The sequence below is a fragment of the Nannospalax galili genome, unplaced genomic scaffold, assembly GCF_000622305.1.
Source record: "Nannospalax galili isolate Female #2095 unplaced genomic scaffold, S.galili_v1.0 scaffold831, whole genome shotgun sequence".
NCBI lineage: Eukaryota > Metazoa > Chordata > Mammalia > Rodentia > Spalacidae > Nannospalax > Nannospalax galili.
The window spans coordinates 396,093-416,750 of record NW_008329142.1 but is presented as its reverse complement, the minus strand read 5'-3'; the positions used below and the strand labels follow the sequence as shown (position 1 = coordinate 416,750).

Sequence of the window (20,658 nt, the reverse complement as noted above, 5' to 3'; positions counted from 1 at the left end):
TTTTTAATTACTGTGTGTCTTGCAGATAGGTCTTGGGTAATGACCAGTTGGTCTCAAATAAACCTTATCTAGAGATATATTTCTTGATCTATTATGTATAATTTCTCAGTAGATTGTAGGAATAATATGGTTCCCTCTGGTTTTCGTGACTAGCTAGGCATTGTTTCTCTCTTGTATAGTCTCACCCCTCTATCACGGTTTTCCCAGTTAAGGTGCCCCCACTTCCCCTCTTTCTTCCTTACTAATACCCTTGCTTCTATGATCCTACCTCTGTGATCTTCTTCTTTCTCCTTATCCCCTAGGTTCCTCATATACCCTTCCCTCCCCCCTCCCTTAAACTAACCCAATTTTTATCCATATCTCCCTTATTAAGGCCTGTTACCTACTATTCTTCTCCTTCAGGTTATTTCTTTTCCTTTACCTCACTGTTTCCTTACCCTTGTCCTGGTTCCTGCAGTTATGTCTGTTTGCATACTTATTTATCAGAGTCTGATCCTAGGATCCACATATGAGGGAGAACATATGTCGATTTTTTTTCTGAGATTGTGTTACTTCACTTAGTATAACAGTTTTAGTTCCATCCATTTACCTGAAAATTTCATGATTTCATCTTTCTTTACTGCTGAGTAAAACTCCATTGTATATATGAACCACATTTTCATTATCCACTCATCAATTGAGGGACACCTAGGTTGCTTCTATCTCTTAGCTATTGTGAAAAGAGCAGCAACAAACATGGATGTACCAGTGTCTCTGCAATAGGATGAGTTCTTTGGGTATATGCCAAGGAGTGGTATAACTGGGTCAAATGGTAGGTTCATTTGTAGTTTTTTAAGAGTTCTCCACACTGCTTTCCATAGGGGCTGCACCAGTTTGCAGTCCCACCAGCAGTGGATGAGTGTTCCCCTTTCCCCACATCCCCTCCAACATTTGGTGTCATTTGTTTTCTTGATCTTAGCCAGTCTGACTGGGGTAAGGAGAAATTTTGAAAATGATTTTAAATGATTTAAAATGATTTAAAAATGATTTAAAAAAATATGTTCTGCAGGACTGGAGAGATGATTCAGCAGTTAAGAGCACTGACTACTCTTGCAGAGGACCTGGCTTCAATTTCCAGCACCTACATGGTGGCTAACAACCATCCTAACTCCAGTTCCAAGGGATCCAATACCCTCATCTGACCTCCTTGGACACTGCACAACACAGGTACACTTACACACATGCACAAGCAATAACTCATACACATAAAAAATAAAAAATAATGAATAAAAAATATGTTCTGGGGAGGAGTTTTGTAACTTGAAATTTTTCTTTCTTCTTATATTTAAAACTATTATCAAATCATTCCATTACAGTTTATTTAATATGTAAATTATATTGCTATGTATAAAATAAAGTATGTCAAAAAGAAAAATGAAAAGAAGAAAAGAGACTAAGATTAGCCTATGGCTGAAAACATGCCAAGGAAGAGAGTGAATCTAAAAGTATGACATTTTATTGGCATTTCTGTTCTTAAAAAAGAAGAGTAGTAATATAAGGTAATTACGTTCAAAATAACAGTTGTTGTATGCATTAAGATTAAGCATTATGGGGCTGGAGAAATGGCTCAGCAGTTAAGAGCACTGATTGCTCTTGAAGAGGACCTTGGTTCGATTCCCAGCACCCACATGGCAGCTAAGAACTGTCCTTAACTCCAGTTCCAGGGGAATGGGACACCCTCTTCTGACCTCCGTGGCAGTGCACAACACTAGTGCAGTAACATGCATGCAGGCAATACACTCATACACATAGAATAAAAATAATAAAAATAGTTTTTTTAAAAAAGAAGCATTATGCTAAAAATCTATACATTCATGACCTCATTGAAACTTACCTAAATATTTAAGGGAGACAGAGAAAGTCAAACAGATAAAACTGGAAATAGACTGAAGATCAGTCTATCTGACACCAGTGCTGGGGCTCTTTACTGTTTTACCATGTTAGCTCTAATTATAATACACATACCTACCATTTTTTGAATTGTAATGAAGATAAAGTATATTTTTAAAATAAAGTATCTCATAACTTTCTTTTGGAAATATAAATTCTTTGATATAAATTACAGCTCCTGGACCTTCTCAGAAGCTGTAAATATGGAACAGTTCAATATGACATTGTCTTACACTATTTTTATGCCTATCAGGATAAGTATGAAAGAATATTATATTGGTTTCCTATAGGCCTTGTGTCTATAGGCCTTGGGAATAGTTAAGAAGGCAGTTTCAAGGCTGTGCAAAGAACTAGATTTTATACAGTATTATTCCTGTACAGTGTAATTCTGAAAAAAATTCTACAAAGTGAAGAACAGTTTGTTCCCAGAATTTCCTCAAACTTGATTACCTATTCAGCCCAAAAGTTCTCCAAAGTTGCTATGAATAGTGAAGTCATGGACCTCAAAAGAAATGGTTTTCAGAGGCTCTTCCCATTGATAAGAGGGCTGGTAAAAAGGAATCTCTTTGTCCACTTTTTCTTTTTTTTTTTTTTTCTTTCTAGTTGTTAACTTTTTCTATATAATTTTCTTGGATTTTACAGTTTTATATATTTCCTTAACTTTCCTCCTTAGGAATCTTGCTAATATGGATTTATTAAAACATCATTATGTTTCATTTTTTAAAGATGCACTGTAAGAAAGTAACAGTAATTTTACTAAACTAAAAGTAATCTACTTTAATGATTGATAAAGAGAAAATATTCATTAGCTGATTATATTAAGAAGATATATAATATTGTTTAAGAATATATATAATATTGAAATTAAGGCAAAATTGAATCTGAGTGTGTGCTAATTATGCTGATACCAGAAATAATACAATTTTTATCCTACCTGAAATCGCAGGCTGTAGTCAATTCTGCTCCTCCACCCATTGCCCAGCCTTGAATCAGTGCAACGCTTATAAGGGGTAGTCTGTATATTGAAGGAAGAATGGATGTGACTATTTCTAATTTCAATATTTATTTGTCAGCATCATTTTTAAAATCTTGAAATTGCACTGCATTAATAGCAAGCACACATCAAGAAGCAGTGAAGCCCTGAACCTGTGCACCGTGAGAAGGAAAATGGTTTGATACCAAAAGTACAGTAACCTATACTTATGTCTGGAACACTGTGTTACTAACAAGGACACATCAAAGGGTAGTGAAACCCTGAATACCAATGCACCGTGAGAAGGAAAATGGTTTGAAACCAAATGCACAATAACATATACTTACACTTGGAAGTGCATCAACCTACCTCACTCATTATGTAGTTTTAAAAGAAAGCATACTATTAGTTTCCTCTAAACACGGATTATTATTATTATTATTATTATTATTATTATTATTATCTTTTTGAGACAGTCTCTCTGTAGCTCTAGCTGGCCTGGAACTCATTAGGTAGACCAAGCTGGCCTCCATCTCACAGAGATTCACTTGCCTCTGCCTCCCAAGTGCTGGGATTAAAGGTGTGTGCCACCATGCCTGACTGACAATGATATTTTAAAACAATAATGTTATGATTCTATTATTCCTTCTAGGGCTCTTGGGTGAGTACCAAAAATACAGAAATGTCTAATTAATAAACATGTTTAAATATAAGTTCCTTAGTTTTCATATTTTTAATTGCTTATATTCATATATGAGAGCAAAAGTATATGGATTCAGAACATGTCAAAGTTTGTAACTTCAAATACACAGAATTTGATTATTTTTTCTTTATCTAGATGCAAAGTAAATCCATTTTTCTCAGAAAGCTGTAAACGCCTTCTCCAGTCCATAGTCCTTTTCTTCCTTATCTGGGTACAATCCGAGTTACTGCTTATTCTACTACTTTCCATTCTGAGGTAATCTTCCTCAATCATTCCCTGATCAGTGTCCTTACTCTGTTCCAGGATCAGTTATTTGAATTTCCCTACAACTATTCCTTATGGCTATTCCACTCTTTAGAAGAAGCAACTGTTTTTAAAATCATTTTCCTCTTTCACGTCTCTTATTTATAAAATACTTGTTCATACTTCACTAACCTTACCTGAAATGAATGTTCTATGTAACATGAACAAATAGTCATTATAATAGACACTATTTAAAAATCGGCTAAACTTTTTAACTAGTACAAATAATGTAATGATAAACTGCTACTTCTGGTATTTTGTATATAGTTTTTAAAAGAAAAATACATTACCTTGTAAATCTTGTTAAAGTATTTTGCATGAACATAGATAAGGCCACTCCATCCTTTAAATAAAAATAAGTACAAACACAAAAATATAACATTAACACATTACATAAGAAATACTATAAAAATTCAGATATTAGAAAGGAATGAAGCTAAAGGTATATCAAACTTTTAAAAAATAGTTTTCATTTAAAACTAATTGTCTCTGAACTGTAAATGACTGTTGCTGTTCAGGGATCTTTGAGCTCAGCCTTGCATAGGTAAGTCAGATCAGAAACTGTGTTAGTTACTTTTCTCCTAAATAAAGTTACGGCAAGATTTATTTTGGCTCACTGTTTGAGGACATAGTCCACCACAACAGGGAAGGCATGGCAACAGGAATATGAGGCAACTGGTCACATTGCATCCATAGTCAAGAAGCAGAGAGATGAATGCTGTTACCAGCTTGCATTTTTTCTTTTTAAAAATATTTTATTTATTATTTTTATTTCATGTGTATGGGTATATTGCCTGCATATATGTAAGTGCACCTGTGTTGTGCAATGCCTGTGGAGGTCTGAAAAGAGACTTGGATCCCCTGGAACTGAAGTTAGGACGGTTGTTAGCTGTCATGTGGGTGCTGGAAACCGAACCCAGGTCCTCTGAAAGAGCAGCCAGTGTTCTTACCTGCGGAGCCATCTTTCCAGCCCACATTTTCCTTTTTATTCAGTGCAGGACCCTATCCCATTGAACAGTGCCACCCACATTTAGGGTGGACTTCCCATGTCAATTAATCTAGATAATTCCTCAGAGGTTTATTTCCATGGTGACTCTAAATCCCTCCAGGTTGACATTCAAAATTAAACATTATACATCCCTAGAACAGTATGATACTCTACTCAGGGTAATGTGGAAGAAAAGTACCTAAGGCACTCCCACTTAACTCTTCCTAAGAAGATAACACGTGCCAGGTGATGCAGCCTTTGATCACAGCAGGAGGCAGGCAGATCTCTGTGAGTTCAAGACTAGCCTGGTCTACAGAGCCAGTTCCAGGCCAGCTGGGGCTGCAGAGAGCCCCTGTCTCAAATTAAAAAAAAAAAAAAAAAAGATACACGTAAAGAAAGAAATTCCTATAAGCTTTGACTTTTTGTACTTTAAGGCTTTAATACTAGAGCCTTCACATATTACACTTTTTCCATAAAAGTCATTCAAAATAATTTTTTTCCTCACGTACTTTCTGCAGCCCAGTATAATCTGTCTTTCAGCCTTGTCCCAAAAGATTTTCCTCAAAAAATTTAATAATCTGGGGCTGGAAACATGGCTCAGGGGTTAGGAGCACTGGATGTTCTTGCTGAGGATCTGGATGCAGGTCCCAGCATCCACATGGCAGTTAACAGCCATCCATATTACAATTTCCAGGGATCTGACTACCTCTTCTGGCCTCCATAAGCACTGCACACACTGCAGATGGTGCACTTAAATACATGCAGGCAAAACACTCATACACAGAAAATGAAAATAAATAAATAAGTGTAACATTTTTAATCTATTTTCCAAATTAAAAGGTTTTTGTTTATTCTTCGTCATCCTCTCTTCAACATTAATTTCCCCACTCTGATTCTCCTGGTTTCTAGCAAGAGCTTTCACTCATGAATTTTTTTTTCTTTTGCTTGTTGGTGATTGTTCATTTCCAGTTTTCTCCCTTAGTTCTTTTTGTTAAGCCAATCCCCTCTGTGAATGTACTCTTCCAAATCCACTCCATGACTTACTCTTTTTTTTTTTGTGTTTTTGGTCATGTACTTGTACACATTCTGACTGTTTTTTTTTGGTGTTTTTGAGATAGGGTCTCCCTGCAGCCCCAGCTGTCCTGGAACTCACTATGTAGACCAGGCTGGCCTTGAACTCACAGAGACCCGCCTGTCTCTGCCTCCCAAGTGCTGGGACTAAAGGTGTGCGCTACCACGCCCAGCTCTCTTTTCTTTATTTACAATTTCTTCCTTGAAATTCTCAACCACTCTCACTGCTGTTTTGATGGGATACACTAAGACCTACTGGGTATTTCTTCATTCTACCAGTACCCCAAACTCAGCATGGCAAAGTTTACCAGGAATAAAAAGTCTGAATTTGAATTCTAGTGTTATCACTTAATGGGGAATAAAAAACAAATTCTTGTTGACTTAAGGGATGATGGGAAAGACAGAGATTGATCTATACATATTGTAGATTACATAAATATAAGACTGCTTAGTTACTAGAAAAAAAGGCAATCAATGGTCAGCAGGAGCAGAATTTTGGTAATATCATTGGTTTTTCTATTTCATAAATTTTAAAAGCAATAATTAAATATGTCTTCTCAGTTCTTCCTTTGAAATATTTTCAATATTTACTTTTTCTATTTTTATTCTAATTTAGGCCTGTTACTCATGGGTTGATTACTAAAATAGCCTTGCTTCCTAAGAAATTTCTTACTTAATTTCTTCCTTTGTAAATATATTTTTCATCCTTTCTGTAGGATGATGATTTTATATCACCAACAGAATAAAGTCTTAAGATCTTGGAAAGACCTAAACCCAACTTATCCTAAACCATCTTGCCAACTTTATTAATTACCATGCTCCTCATCCAAGCATCTTAACTTCAGCTACAAAATATTTGACAGTCCTCTAGTACCTCATATGTATTGTTCTGGTCTCTGCTCACATCATCACAGCATTTCCACAACTATATAGCTTGTTCGATTTCAAGGGATGCCCAGGTCAAATAATGTAATTCCATCACTATTTCCTAAACACCACACTAATTTTCTCTTTTGTGGCTTCACAATTCCTTCTTCTTCTTTTTTTTAAAATCTTAACTACAGTATTTACGGCTGGAGAGATAGCTCAGTGGTTAAGAGCATTGGCTGCTTTTGCAGGGGACCCAGGTTTGATTCCCAGCATCCACATGGTGGCTAACCAGCATTCATAACTCTAGTTCCAGGGGATCTGATGCCTTCTTCTGACCTCCGTGGGCATCACAGACATGGGTGTACCTACATACATGCGGGCAATATACTCATACACATAAAAATAATAAATAAAATATTTTAACTACAGTATTCATAAACTTTCTTCTATGAATTGTGCGTGTGGCTCATTATTTGACATATTATCTATACAAGATGGGGGCAAAGGAATGTCCTCAATAATCTTAATGGAACAAGCATTAAGGTACTGTATATGCATTTTACACATTGCTTGGACTGAGAGGAACGTCAATGAGGAAAAAATCCACGTCAGTTGGGGTGCAGAGTTGTGGAGAGGCTTTACGAAGAAGAGGTGGCAAGTGTTAGGCCTATAGGGTAATAGAAATGAAATAATACTGGTCAAAAGACACAGGTATAAGATTTACTCTGGCCAGGGATGGCACACATTTTTCTTTAATCTTAGCACTCAGGAAGCAGAGGCAGGCAGATCTCTGTGAGAATGAGGCTAGCCTGGTCTACATAGCAAGCCTACATGCTGAGACCCTGTTTCAAAAAAGGGAAAGCTTTAATTTAATTTGTCACCCAAAGCAACACTCAATAATAGTTAAATGATCATTTCTTTCCGAGTTGAAGGGAAAAAGAAAGTCAACAAGAAATAAACCCTCACTTGCTAAGTAGAGGATAAAGAAAGAAAGATGAACTAGATCTGTTACCTACTGGATGGGCTTGGTCAGCTGGGGAGTTAGACAAAGGTGTGGAGAGCTCTGCAGATGCTGCTTTCATCCACTGCACCTGAGACCTAACTTTAGCTCTCACCAATATGACAAAAATAAGATGTACAATACTCAGCAATGTGCACAAAGGAACCACTAATATCAAGTTTCCTCCATGCTGCACCAATCTAGAGAACAAAACCCCCCATCTTGTAAAGGTACCTTATTTTAGAACTGTAAATTAGTGTCCCTTTTTAAAGTGCTTGCTTTATGGATTTATAAATTTTTCCAAGTACCCTGATGGGATTAGAGGAATTTTAAATAATTTGCCTATGTATCAACCATAGCTAATGTACAAGAAAACAAGGCCAAAGCAGGTAGATAAAAATTGGGGGTCACTGGAGAAGCTTAAGCCATAGAGAACCAAACAATAAATCATCAGAAGAGTAGCAAAGGAGATCAGGATAGGAAACAAAGGGAGCCACTTTTCCCAAGCACATTAAGAGTACGATGCTTTCTAACACCAAGGTGTTTCACTCAGTGAAAAAAGTGATTTTGTTTTCCCTACATCCTGAAGCTTCTAACTGAACTTTGATTACTTCTTCCCTCTATAGACACTTCTTATAGTCTACATAGTATCTGTGATATAGAATCTTAAAATTGAATACCATTTACCCATTTTTCCCCTTTCTCCTTTCCATAGTGTTCAGGGCTAATCCTTAGGTCACACTGGCCCATCTCCTAGCATCTACCTTTTCAATCAAGAACCAACTGTTTAACAGGCAAAATTGGAGTTTTTTCCTCATCATTAAACAAAGGATCCCAAATGAAATGAGCTTCTTAAGGGATTAATTACACATAAAAGGGGGGGGGGGACTGGAATAAAAGCTAAGAAAAACCCAGAACACAAAAAATAGATAGTTGCTATTACCATGGGTACATGAGGGTTTCACTGAATTACCCTGTGCTTCATTCTCTATTTGCAAGTTTTTATCAAAATTTTTAAACTTAAAAATTATAGAATGTGAGTGGACACGTGTCATGCAATGCCGCAGAGGTCAGAAGAGGGCTTCGGGTTCCCCTGGAACAAAAATAATAAATAAAATACTTTTTAAAAATTATAGTAGTAAAATAACGTAATTCTTTAAAAAATAAGTCATTTAATAACCACTCTAAGGAATTTTCTTCTATTTAGAGGACAATGCAATCCAGTTACTAAAATCATCATGTATTCCAGTTATCTCATCATTCTCAGAAAAGGAAAATTCACCAAATAAGCAGCTGCTAATGATACATCTGTAACACAAAGACTCAGTATGCTAGATAAAGAAGAGCCTCATTGAGAGAAAAACTGTTTACAACTTGGAGCCATGTTAAAAGTCTCAATATCTCAGCAGCACGAGACAGATGTATTTTTATACACAGTTGCAGTTCATTTAGGTGTGTGAGTTTCCTAAGTTTCAGGACCTTTTTAAACTTCAAGTTTACACATACTATACTATTTTTCAAGTGTAGAAGAATATAGTCATCATGTGATAAACATACCCTATACTTTATACATATTATAATTCGTTTTGAATTTTATTTGTTGTTATTTTAGGCATATGAGTTTTACCTGCATGTTGTAACTGCACCATGTGGAGGCCAGAAGAGAATGTCAGGTGCCCTGGATCTGGCGTTATGGACCATTGCTAGCTGCCTTGTGGGTGCTGGGAAGCAAACACAGGTCCCCTGGAAGAGCTGACAGTACTCTTAACCACTGAGCCATCTCCCCAGCCCCTTATAATTCTTAGTATCACCCACAAAGAAGCCAGGTGTAGTGGCCCATGCCTATAATCCCAGCCCTCAGAAGGCTGAGGCAGGAAGATTGCAGGGAGTTTGAACACAGTACCAGGATAGCCTGGGCTACAATGTAAGTCTGTCTATATGTATATGAATATATAATATCCACAAGGAAAATTTCATTCAAATTGCCTACTTTTTTCTGCTGTATGTTTCCTATTATGACTAGGGAGATTTTCTGAAAGTACAATAGAGGTTCATCTATATTGTAAAATGCTTTACTTTAAATATATTCATTACAATATGGATTCTACCCATACTTGTAGAGTCATAATTCCACATTTCCTTGATAAGACTGGCAGAAAAATATGTTAACATGTGATGGACACATCTAGTTCTCAGTTGGCAATCAAAAGATTTAATGCAGGCACTCCTGAGAACAGGTTAGTTGGAGAATGTTGGTATCAGGAAAAAAAAAAGCATCTTCTACTTGAAGTCTAGATATAAACCCTCTCAATATTCTCCTACATCACTTATATCAATACACACACATAAATGTATATATGAAATTGTTTATTCTTCTAGCTTTTATATGTATAAGTAAAATATCCTGGCCATATGCTCTAAAGAGACAGAGACAACCTTTGAACGAGAAGACAACAAAATAAAATAAGTATTCATCTTATTTGAGTTTTCCTACCCAACTCATAGTAAGCCCAGAATAATCTATTATTTGATTCTGTCTTTATAGTATATTTTATGAACAAAGTAATTTTTATCTATCATCTACCAATCCATCCATCCATCTACCTACAGAATCAAATAACTTGCAAGCTTCTGCACAGCTAATTATTAGCTATGGTTAGAATCCATTGTGTCCTTGGGACACAAGCTCCACTTCAAATACCTGGTTAGTGTTCTAGCCATTCCAACATATTGCAAATTTATGTCTAGTGGTGGTGACACCAATCATGAATCACGTCAGAGACAATGTAGTGGTTTGAATGTGAACTGTCCCTCAGGCTCATGTATTTGGACACTGTGTCTACAATTGGTGGTGCTGTTTGGAGGGAGGCTGTGGAACTTTTAGGATGTAAAGCCTTGCCATATCTACAACTAAATGGCAACAAACTACTTTCCTTTTCCTTTCTATATTTTCTGTTTTTCTTTCCTTCTTTTCATTTGTCTTTTCTCTTTTCTTTTGACCTATGAGATATGGGCTAATTTTAAGAAAACAGGTTTCTTGGTAAACTGATAACAGAAGATGATTCGGATTCCTGCTCTACCAGAGCAATCCAGAAGCTAATTTTTAAATTGTTGATATTTGTTAAAGTTTATGACATGCCAGTTCATTAGGTGAATGCTAAGGTGCTTCCACATAAAAGTTTAAATTCTTGCTGTTTTTTTTTTTTTTTAAATGTGTATGCGTGTATTGCCTGCATGTAGGTAAGTGCACCTGTGTCATGCAATGCCAGCGGAGGTCAGAAGAGGCTGTCAGATCCCCCTGGGACTGGAGTTGCGGACAGTTGTTAGCTGCCATGTGGGTTCTGGGATTCGAACCCGAATCTTCTGCAAGAACAGCCAGTGTTCTTAACCGCTGAGCTGTCTTGCTGGTTTTAATAACCTTTGGTCACTGTTAATCTTTCTTTTTTCAGCCATTCATACTATTGTGCTGTAATTTTTTTTTTTTTTTTTTGTCTTTTTGAGACAGGGTCTCCTTGTAGCCCCAGCTGTCCTGGAACTCACTATGTAGACCAGGCTGGCCTAGAACTCACAAAGATCTGCCTGCCTCTGCCTCCCAAGTGCTGGGACTAAAGGGGTGTGCCACCATGCCTGGGCTGTGCCCTAATTTTTAAAAGCAAAACAAAACAACCAGTCATCAAAGGAGTAATTATTTCACATGGCTTCTAGAGGAAAGGTGATGATACTGAATCCAATGTCATCCTAGTATTACTTAGTATTACCAATTTATGTTACCTGTTTTAAAATTTTATAATAGACTTCTGGCTTACAACCCAACATAGCAGAAAGTGGCTACCTAAATCTTCCAAAATCTGTGGGATAAATTTTACTATGGCTTTGACTTTCTCATTTAGGTAAGTGGCAGATCTATGGCTAAACTCAAAACCCAGATTCATAGCTTCCTTTATCCTATTATTGTTATGGTTTCCCTAACCCCATGTGCTGTATCAATAGACTTGGAAAAAAAAATTCACAACACTTAATTTACTGTTTCGTTCTTTCTCCCTACCTCATTCACTTTTTCTTTTTAATAGCACTAGGCTATTAGCCTAGGGCCTCACACATCACAGACAAATACTCTACCTCTAAATTATATCTCTACCACTTTTTTCTTACTTTTGAGACAGATTCACATTAAATTGCCTGGACTGGCCATTAACTTGCTCTATAGCTCAGACAGATCTTGAACTCAATTTACTCTTGTCTCTGCTTATGAGTCACTGGGATTCTATGTTTACGTCACTAGGCCTGAAAAATCTTTGTTTCTAACACTATTCTCTATCATTCTCCATAACCAGAACTCTTTGATGAAATCTGTGATTTTAAGATTGGGGCAGGTAAAATACAAGATTAGCTGCAATATCTTATAGGCCAGAAATTAAGGTAGCACTCAAAAAAACCAAAAGGGTGATGGCATGTCAAAGGGAGACAGGAGTTAACCTGAAAGAGCTGCCTGGGGCCAAAGCTGGAACAATGTAATAAACAAAGTGAGTGATGTATACAAATAAATATCCATGGGGCTGGAGAGTTGGCTTAGCAGTTAATGGTACTGGCTGCTTTTGCAGAAGGACCAAGGTTGGTTCCTAGCACCCACATAATGGCTAACAACCATCTGTAACTCTAGTTACAGGGGATCTAACACCCTCTTTTGACCTCCACGGGCATTTTACTACATGGGTACACTTAAATACATACACTCACTCATATGCAGAAAATAAAAATAATATTTAATAACTTTTACAAACAAATATCTATGAATTCACAGGAATATACATACATGACTGAATGGTTTTTAAATAATAGATATAGAATATGTACCCCACTCCTGGACATGGGACTTGTTCTGATTATCTTGATGGTGGACTAAGTGAATTTCTTTTGTTTTTTTCCAAAGAACAGAATACAGAAAATAACTTTGGAGAAATGAGGCAAACACCACTTCTGAAAGGTGACCAAATTTAATATTCACAGTGATACGTCATCTTGATAAGATGTTCCCTTAGCATAATGTGTGAAAATGGCACCTTCTGATCTTTCTCTAACTCATAACCCCAGTCTAATGGGAGAAAACACCAGATAATTTCCAGTGGATGGACAGTCATCAAAATACCTGACCAACACTTGTCAAACTGACAAGATCATGACTGACAAGGAGGGTATGAGGAACTTTCAGAGAAGAGAAATCTAAGGCATTGCAACGATTCCAACACAGGATTACAAAGCAGAAAAAGGACTAAGAGCAAAACTACCAAACTGCCAATAAAGTATGAAGTTTCTATTTTCTCTCCTCTTCTAAACCACTCTATGTAGGTATGACCAACAAGTAAAAACCATACATATTTAATATATACAACTTAATGAGTTTGCAGATAATCAACCACTGAACTATCAGCATCCATTAAGGCTGGAGAAATACTACCATTTCCTAAAGCTTTCTCCCATCCCCTTTATTGTGTGTGTGTGTGTGTGTGTGTGTGTGTGTTAGGAACAATCAACATGAGTTTCCATCTTAGAAAAAAATGTTAATATTTTATTATTTTTATGTTATGTGTACGAGTATATTGCCTGAATGTATATAAGAGCACCTGTGTTGTGCAATGCCTGCAGAAGTCATAGAGGGTGTTGGATCCCCTAGAACTGGAGTTACAGATAGTTGTTAGCTGCCACATAGGTACTGGGAATAGAACCCGGGTCCCCTGCAACAGCAGCTGGTGCTCTTAACTGCTGAGCCATCTCTCCAGGCCCCATCTTAGAAAATTTTAAGAACATACTATAGCATTGCTCATTATAGACACTATGCTGTAGAACTGATCTATAGAAATAGCTATAACTAAATTTCTCATCATTAGTCCCTGGTAATCACTATTCTATTCTGTGCTTCAATAGTTTCAACACTAATATCCTATATATGAAATTATAGAGCTTCGTTAAGAGTAAATGTTGGTTTTTCAATTATGACAAATCTATGTACCAAAGTATATACTAAAACCAAGGTTATAGGGTACACATGCAGGGACTATGTGAGCAGCTTTTTGTAAACCTAAAATGATTCTAAAATTTAAAATTTATTTCACAAAATCGGGCGTGGTGGCGCACACCTTTAATCCCAGAGGCAGAGGTAGACAGATCTCTGTGAGTTCAAGGCCAGCCTGGTCTACATAGTGAGCTCCAGGACAGCTGGGGCTACAAGGAGACCCTGTCTCAAAAAGACAAAAAAAAAAAAATTCAATCAAAAGGGAAAGAAAGAGATAGGAGGTGGGGAGAAGGAGGGACACTGCCAGAGGGGAGGAAGGTAGCAGAAGCAATACTTCAAGCAAGAGACTCTGTTCTAAAATCACCAACACAAATGAGATTAGACCACAAAGATGAGTATGGTGGACAGCTTTAGCTGTCAATTTGACACACCTGGGTAGAGGGAGTCTCAATTAGGGAACTGTCTCCATTGAACTGACCTATGGCCATGTCTATGGGGCATTTTATTGATTGTTGAATGATGTAGGAGGGCCCAGCCTACTGTGGGTGGTGCCACCCCTGGGCAGGTTGTTCTGTATTATATAAGAAAGCAGGCTGAACATGGGCCAGGGGAGCAAGTCAGTAAGCAGCGTTCCTCCAAGGCCTGTGCTTCAGCTCCTGCCTCCAGGTTCCCACCCTGAGTTCCTACCTTGGGCTCCTTCAGTGATGAGCTGTGACCCAGGAGACATAAGTCAAATAAACCGTTTCCTCCCCAAGTTGGTATTGGTCAGAGTGTTTTGTCACAGCAATGGAGAACGCATACTAGAACAATGAGTAATTTCAGTGTGTTAACCAGAGTGCCTTTTAGATACCTGGCTGGTAAAACCTTCACAAATTCATTTGTTTCCCGTATATTATTTCTCTTATAAATCTTTATAATCCCCCCCAACACAACAAATAAATCAAGCCAAACCAAGCCAAAACAAAAACTCTCTATCCTTTATTGGCTGTTAAAGAATAAGAGTGATAACAACCGTGTGTGTGCGTGTGTGTGTGTGTGTGTGTGTGTATGTGTGTGTGTAAAATATGAGTATTCAAGCTGTGTCTGACAGCAGGTCACATCTAATGCATAACCCATATACTTGCCTCTGGAGTGGAGAGAGATTTCACAGCATTCAGATCAGATCCTGAACAAAAAGTATTTTTTGCTCCATGGACAATGATACCTTTCCCTTCTGTCCAATTTTCCAATTCAATAACTTTTTCCAAAAGTTGTAGCATCATGACACCTACAAAACAGGGGAGACTGAAAACATAACACATGAAAGAGACTGCAGACATAAAGGTAATTCGGAAATGCCATTATGCCAGCATACCAAGCAAAACTACTAGAACACACATTTTACAAATATTTACTAGCTACCAAATGCCTATTGTGATGATCCAATGATGTATACAGACAAGGTATATAGGACAGTCTCTGCTTTAAATTTTTAAATTCATTATCTGTCTTTATGTGTCTTAAGAAATCAGACAAATGTATGTTTAGGTAGAAAAAATACACCATAAAAGTCCCAGAAGTAGAAATATCAGTGTGTAAAGTATGAGATATAATGATAAGGAAAACTCACTTCTTAGGATAAAGATAAAAACTTCATAGCAAATACATGTTAACTGTCTCAATCAACAAACTTTTTGGGTATAACACAGCTGTAAGATATTATGACACACTTCATACATAATAAACAGAACAAAGTGTGATTCTCACCCTTTTCACATCAGAATATTAGCTCAGGAAAGAGGTAAGAAATATATTTATATTCTGTGTTTGACAAACTGACATGCCTGAGGCATACTGTGGAAGTATGCCATAGGTCTAGCAGCTCTCAGGTCTACGATTCACCTATTAAACTGTTACCTTGATAAGATTACAAACTTTGATGCAAGCTTCCTTTAACAATAAATTTAAAATCAGAAACAGCAGGGACTGTCACTCTAAGCCATCCTAAGGAACTGAAAGAAATGCTTATCAATGGTGATCTTCCAAGGTTACAGTATTTCTAACATAACTGATTTTATTTTCCTCTACCTAGGCAACATTTTAGAAGTCAATGTAAATATAACTGAAGGTGAAAACTGGCAGAGAATCCTTATTATGTTTCTAAGCCTTACTATATGGATCTCACTAAAATAAGTAGGCTTAATTTTGGACTATAAATCCCACTAGATCAGCAACTATTACTTTGCTTTTTTTTTTTAAGTAACCAGCTGTGAGGTGGTTCTACAATAAATGTTCAATAAATGTTATGAACTCACAAATCACTAATGAGTTATTCTAAGTATGACCTACTTAAAATGTAAATTCTCAAGAATATCCTAAATGCTTGAAAAATATATATTATTTATTACTATCAAATTATTTACAGTTTAGGAGAAATCAAAGATCTACATTTACAATAAGAATAAACTTACAAACATGAACTGTCAGTCATGGGTGATGATATTTAAGTGGCCTTGAATATTTTTTTAAAATTATAGTAATCATCAATTTTTTATTAAATTTTAAAAATTTCTATTTTTATGAGTATTTGTATTTTTATGATTATTTCTATTTGTATGAGTGTTTTGCTTGGATGTATGTAAGTGCACCACACGCATGCAATGCCTGTGGGGGCCAGAAGTGGGCATCTGATCCCCTGGAACTGGAGTTACTGAAGTTTGTTGGCTGCCAGGTGGGCGCCAGGAACCAAACCCAGATTCTCTGCAAGATCAGTCAGTGCTCTTAACTGCTGAGTCATCTCTCCAGTTACAACTAATAGTCAATTTTCAACTCTTTTGACTTGAAAAGTAAACCTTAAGAATTGGGGGTCTTTCACAGTAAGGACCTTACAGTATCTGGTTGGATGATTTTTTTTTTTTTTTTTTTTAATGTATGAGTGTTACACCTGCATGTAAGCAAGGGCACCCGTGTCGTGCAGTGCCCATGGAGGACAGAAGAGGGCATCAGATACCCTAGAACTAGAATTATGGACAGGTGTTATCTTCCATGCGGGTGCTGGGATTCAAAACCCAAGTATTCTGCAAGAGCAGTCAGTGCGTTTAACCACTGAGTCCTCTCTCCAGCCCCTGCTTAGATTTTTAAGTAAGGTCGGTGAGGACTCAGTGGTTCTATGCACACCCAAGATAACAAAACACCATTACTCAAATCAAAACACCTGCTATTATTAGTTTTAAACATGTATCACACAAATATTGTTCCTCCTTAGATAAAAGATCATTTTTAACTATTCAGTAGCAAAACTACTGATGTAACTGAACTCTCTAGAGCAGTCTTACCTTTTCCACTCTATTTTTCCTCAGCTAACACTAAAATTGGATTTTATTCCCTAACATAATTGAAAATATCAAGATACACTGTCTAATAAAATAGCCATTAATCACATGTAAATTTTGAATACTTGAAATGTGTATGGTCTGAGATGTGCACTAAATGTAATACCAGATTTAAAAGACTTAATATGAAAATAAAAGGGAAATATCTCACATGTAATTTCTTATATCAGTAATTTGTTTAAAATGTTTTGGGAAAAGGAAATAAAATAATTATCTTCTTAAAATTAATTTTACCAATTTATTTTTGCTTTCTAAATGATGACTGCTAGAATATTTAAAATTACATGTGGATCACATTTGTACTGGCCAGCACTGATATAAAGAAGGCTTTCTGAATTCTGTAAGCAGAAAGAAAAGTTGTCTTATATATAAAGAGCCAGTACTGGAAATGTACAAAGTTCATTGAATTGAGCCTCTATGCAGAATTATATGTAAACACATAAAATTTATTAAGCTATTTATGAGACTAACATTCCAAATGCTATTACAGAATATGGTTTACCTTCCCTCAAGAAGTACATAATGGAGAGGCAGAGAATGCCAAAATCATCTTGAAATAGTGGGTAGTTAGGAAGGCTATTCACTAGAGCTTGTATAACACTTGGTGGCATGGCTCAAATTTAAACTTCAGCAAAAATTACAAATGACTGCATGTCTTAGTTCAACATGTCTCTTTTTCCTTCTTTTATGAGTGTATATCAACTACACAAAATAGTAGCTTCTGTTGTGACATTTTCATATATGTATATGATGCCCTTTCATCAGTCATTTCATTACTTTCTTTTCATATCTCCCATCTCTTACCAGCCCCACTTCTCTTCCTATATAATCCAACTTTTACTTTCATGCCTTTTTTAAAAAGCAAGAATCCACAATCTTTTTCTTTCTGAATATTATTTTGCTTAGTATGATTATACAAATATAAAATTCTATATTAAGAGTCTTGACTAGCAAACAGAAGGTAGTCACCAGAATCTAAGAGATGGAAGAGTCAACAGGTAGACAAATACAGTGTTTGCACTGCAGAAATAAATTTTGGTGCTTTATAGAGGAATAGGTGAACATAGTTCATAATAATATATTATGTATTTCTCATTAACTGGAAGACAGAAGCTTGAAGATTCTCAACATAGAGAAATACTAATTGCTCTGATCTGATCATTATTTATTTTAAATTTTATGGGGTATATCAATAATAAAGGCACAGGCCTTTAATCTTAGCACTCAGGAGGCAGAGGTAGGTGGATCACTTTGAGTTTGAGGCCAGCCTGGTCTACATAGCAAGTTCCAGGCCAACCAGTGCTACATAGTAAGACTATGTCTAATAAAAAAAAAAATAAGAGAAATTTAAAAGTGTAGTTTTTACTAATTTTTATCTTATGAGTGCTGAGCCTGCATTTATGAGCTGGGTGTGCAGTACCCACAGAGGCCAAAAGAGGGCACCAGGACCCCTGGAAATGGAGTTACAGATGGTTGTTAGGCACCATGTGGATGCTGAGAACCTCAGACACATCCAGTGCTCTTAACCACTTGAGCCATCTTTCTAGGCCCTTTCAAGAATTCCTGCACCAGGGCAAGAGCAGAAAAAATGTGATCACTAGCAAGCTAGGACTGGGTGTCATTCACCTGGAGAAGCAAGACCCCGTACCTGAGAAGGCATTCAGTTTACTGGGGTTGTTGAGAGTGAGAATGCCGATGCCATTCTGCTTCTTCTGAAGGTCAATGGATCCCCCTGGGAACTGCTCCAGTAGCTTTTTTACTTCTTCCTCATGGAAGCCATGAGAAGTATTATAAAGTGACACTCCTGTTTGTAACAGTTTTGTCCTTGTAGACAGAGATGAAGTCAAAAGACTTTTTGCCATTTCTAGAAAAGAAAGACATATACAGTTGTTCCAATAAACAGGAGACTTATTTTTCTAATGCTATATTTTGTTGTTTTTTAATATTTTATTTTATTTTTATTTTATGTGTATGTGTGTATTGCCTGCATGTAGGTAAGTACACCTGTGTTGTGCAATGCTGGATCCCCTGGTACTGGAGTTACAGACAGTTGTTAGCTGCCATGTGGGTGCTGGGATTCGAACCCAGGTCTTCTGCAAGAACAGTGTTCTTAACTGCTGAACAATCTCTCCAGCCCCCGAATGCTATGTTTTAATAGACTATAATGAACCTTCTCTTGAACTGTGAGACTCTCAATGAAGGTAAACTCTACTGTTTGCTTGTTTGAAGAAAATGTCTTGTTTTGTAGCCCAGGCTGGCCTGTAATTCACTTTGCTCCAGGTTTAGTCTCTCAAGTGCTATCAATTAAGGCATGTACCACCACACTGGCTGGTAAGCTATATTCTTTTATGTTTACTGATTATTTGCATATCATCTTTCATCAAGTGCCATTCAAATGTTTTGCCTTTTTGTTGTGTAGCAATATCCTCAAAGTTGAAACATTCTTGCTGGAGGGAAACCCCTTAAGACCCAGAAAGTTCTAAAGAGAGGTCCTTAAGACTCAGAAAGTAAACAACTCTTAAGTCTCAAGAAGTCCCTCCCTTCCGAGGTTATACAGGCAGTAGGGACTGCTGAGGAGATTCACCAGCTGAGCTGCCTGGAAGAGAGCTTTGATCTTTGAGCTGCCTGCAAATTGTGCAGAAAGCTCCAGGGTTCCAGCTTTCATGAGTCATGATTCTATCACCCATACTAGGGGTGGGCTTTTGGTCATGAAGCTGCCTTTGAGTCATCCCTATTCAAACTTGTTACCTGTATTCTTTAGGTAACCCCAATAAACTCACTGGTTCAAGTTGGACTTCAGTGGAATCATTTTGATCTACCATCAGTTCCCTATGTGGGGCAAATAGACATTTGTGTTGCATCTCCCCCAGGAAAAGTGTCACACAACACACTTTTACTTTTTTATTGCTTTGTTGGAGAGCTTTCATTCTACTACCTTCCTAAAGTCTGTAAGATAAGAAGTCTCACATTCCCAGCTCTGATTCAGACTTTACACCTGGATAGCCTTATAATCCAACTGGAATATTCTGAATTTGAGATTTTTAAATACATGTTTACTGACCCAAAAATCAAGTCCAAAGCTCTCTTTGACTTGACCTTTACTTAAATCTTGAATCTTGTCTCTCAAGACTTCTCTACATGTCTCATGGGACATCAAATAACCAGTCTCAGAAATTTACCATGCTATGCTATTTCCTCCCTTTTTTCACCTGGAACTTCAAAAACAGAATTCCTAAGTTTCCACCTAAAACCCATTTCCTAAGTAGGTAAAATCACCCTTTGTTTATCCTAGCCCAATATACCATATTAATATTATCCCATTGTAACACACTACACATATCAGTCATTTTAATTATCTCTCTCAAGGCTAGTGGGTATTCTGGGTTAGTGCTAACCTGATACATTCTCAGATGAGAGGAAATTTATCCATAATATCAAGC

General features: G+C 36.8%; 1 protein-coding gene across 4 annotated transcripts in view; it reads right to left on the bottom strand.

Moving 5' to 3' along the window:
- The window catches only part of Echdc1 (ethylmalonyl-CoA decarboxylase 1), a 49,595-nt gene that overhangs the window by 25,000 nt on the left and 3,937 nt on the right, over window positions 1–20,658 (bottom strand). For all 4 annotated transcript variants that reach the window (XM_008833594.3, XM_017798246.2, XM_008833584.3 and 1 more), the window contains 4 exons: window positions 18,867–19,082; window positions 14,972–15,114; window positions 4,199–4,251; window positions 2,864–2,944 (listed from right to left, as the gene is read on the bottom strand). In XM_008833594.3, coding sequence (XP_008831816.1) covers window positions 2,864–2,944; window positions 4,199–4,251; window positions 14,972–15,114; window positions 18,867–19,080 — 491 coding nt within the window. In that variant the 5' untranslated portion in view covers window positions 19,081–19,082. The remainder of the gene's footprint in view (window positions 1–2,863; window positions 2,945–4,198; window positions 4,252–14,971; window positions 15,115–18,866; window positions 19,083–20,658) is intronic.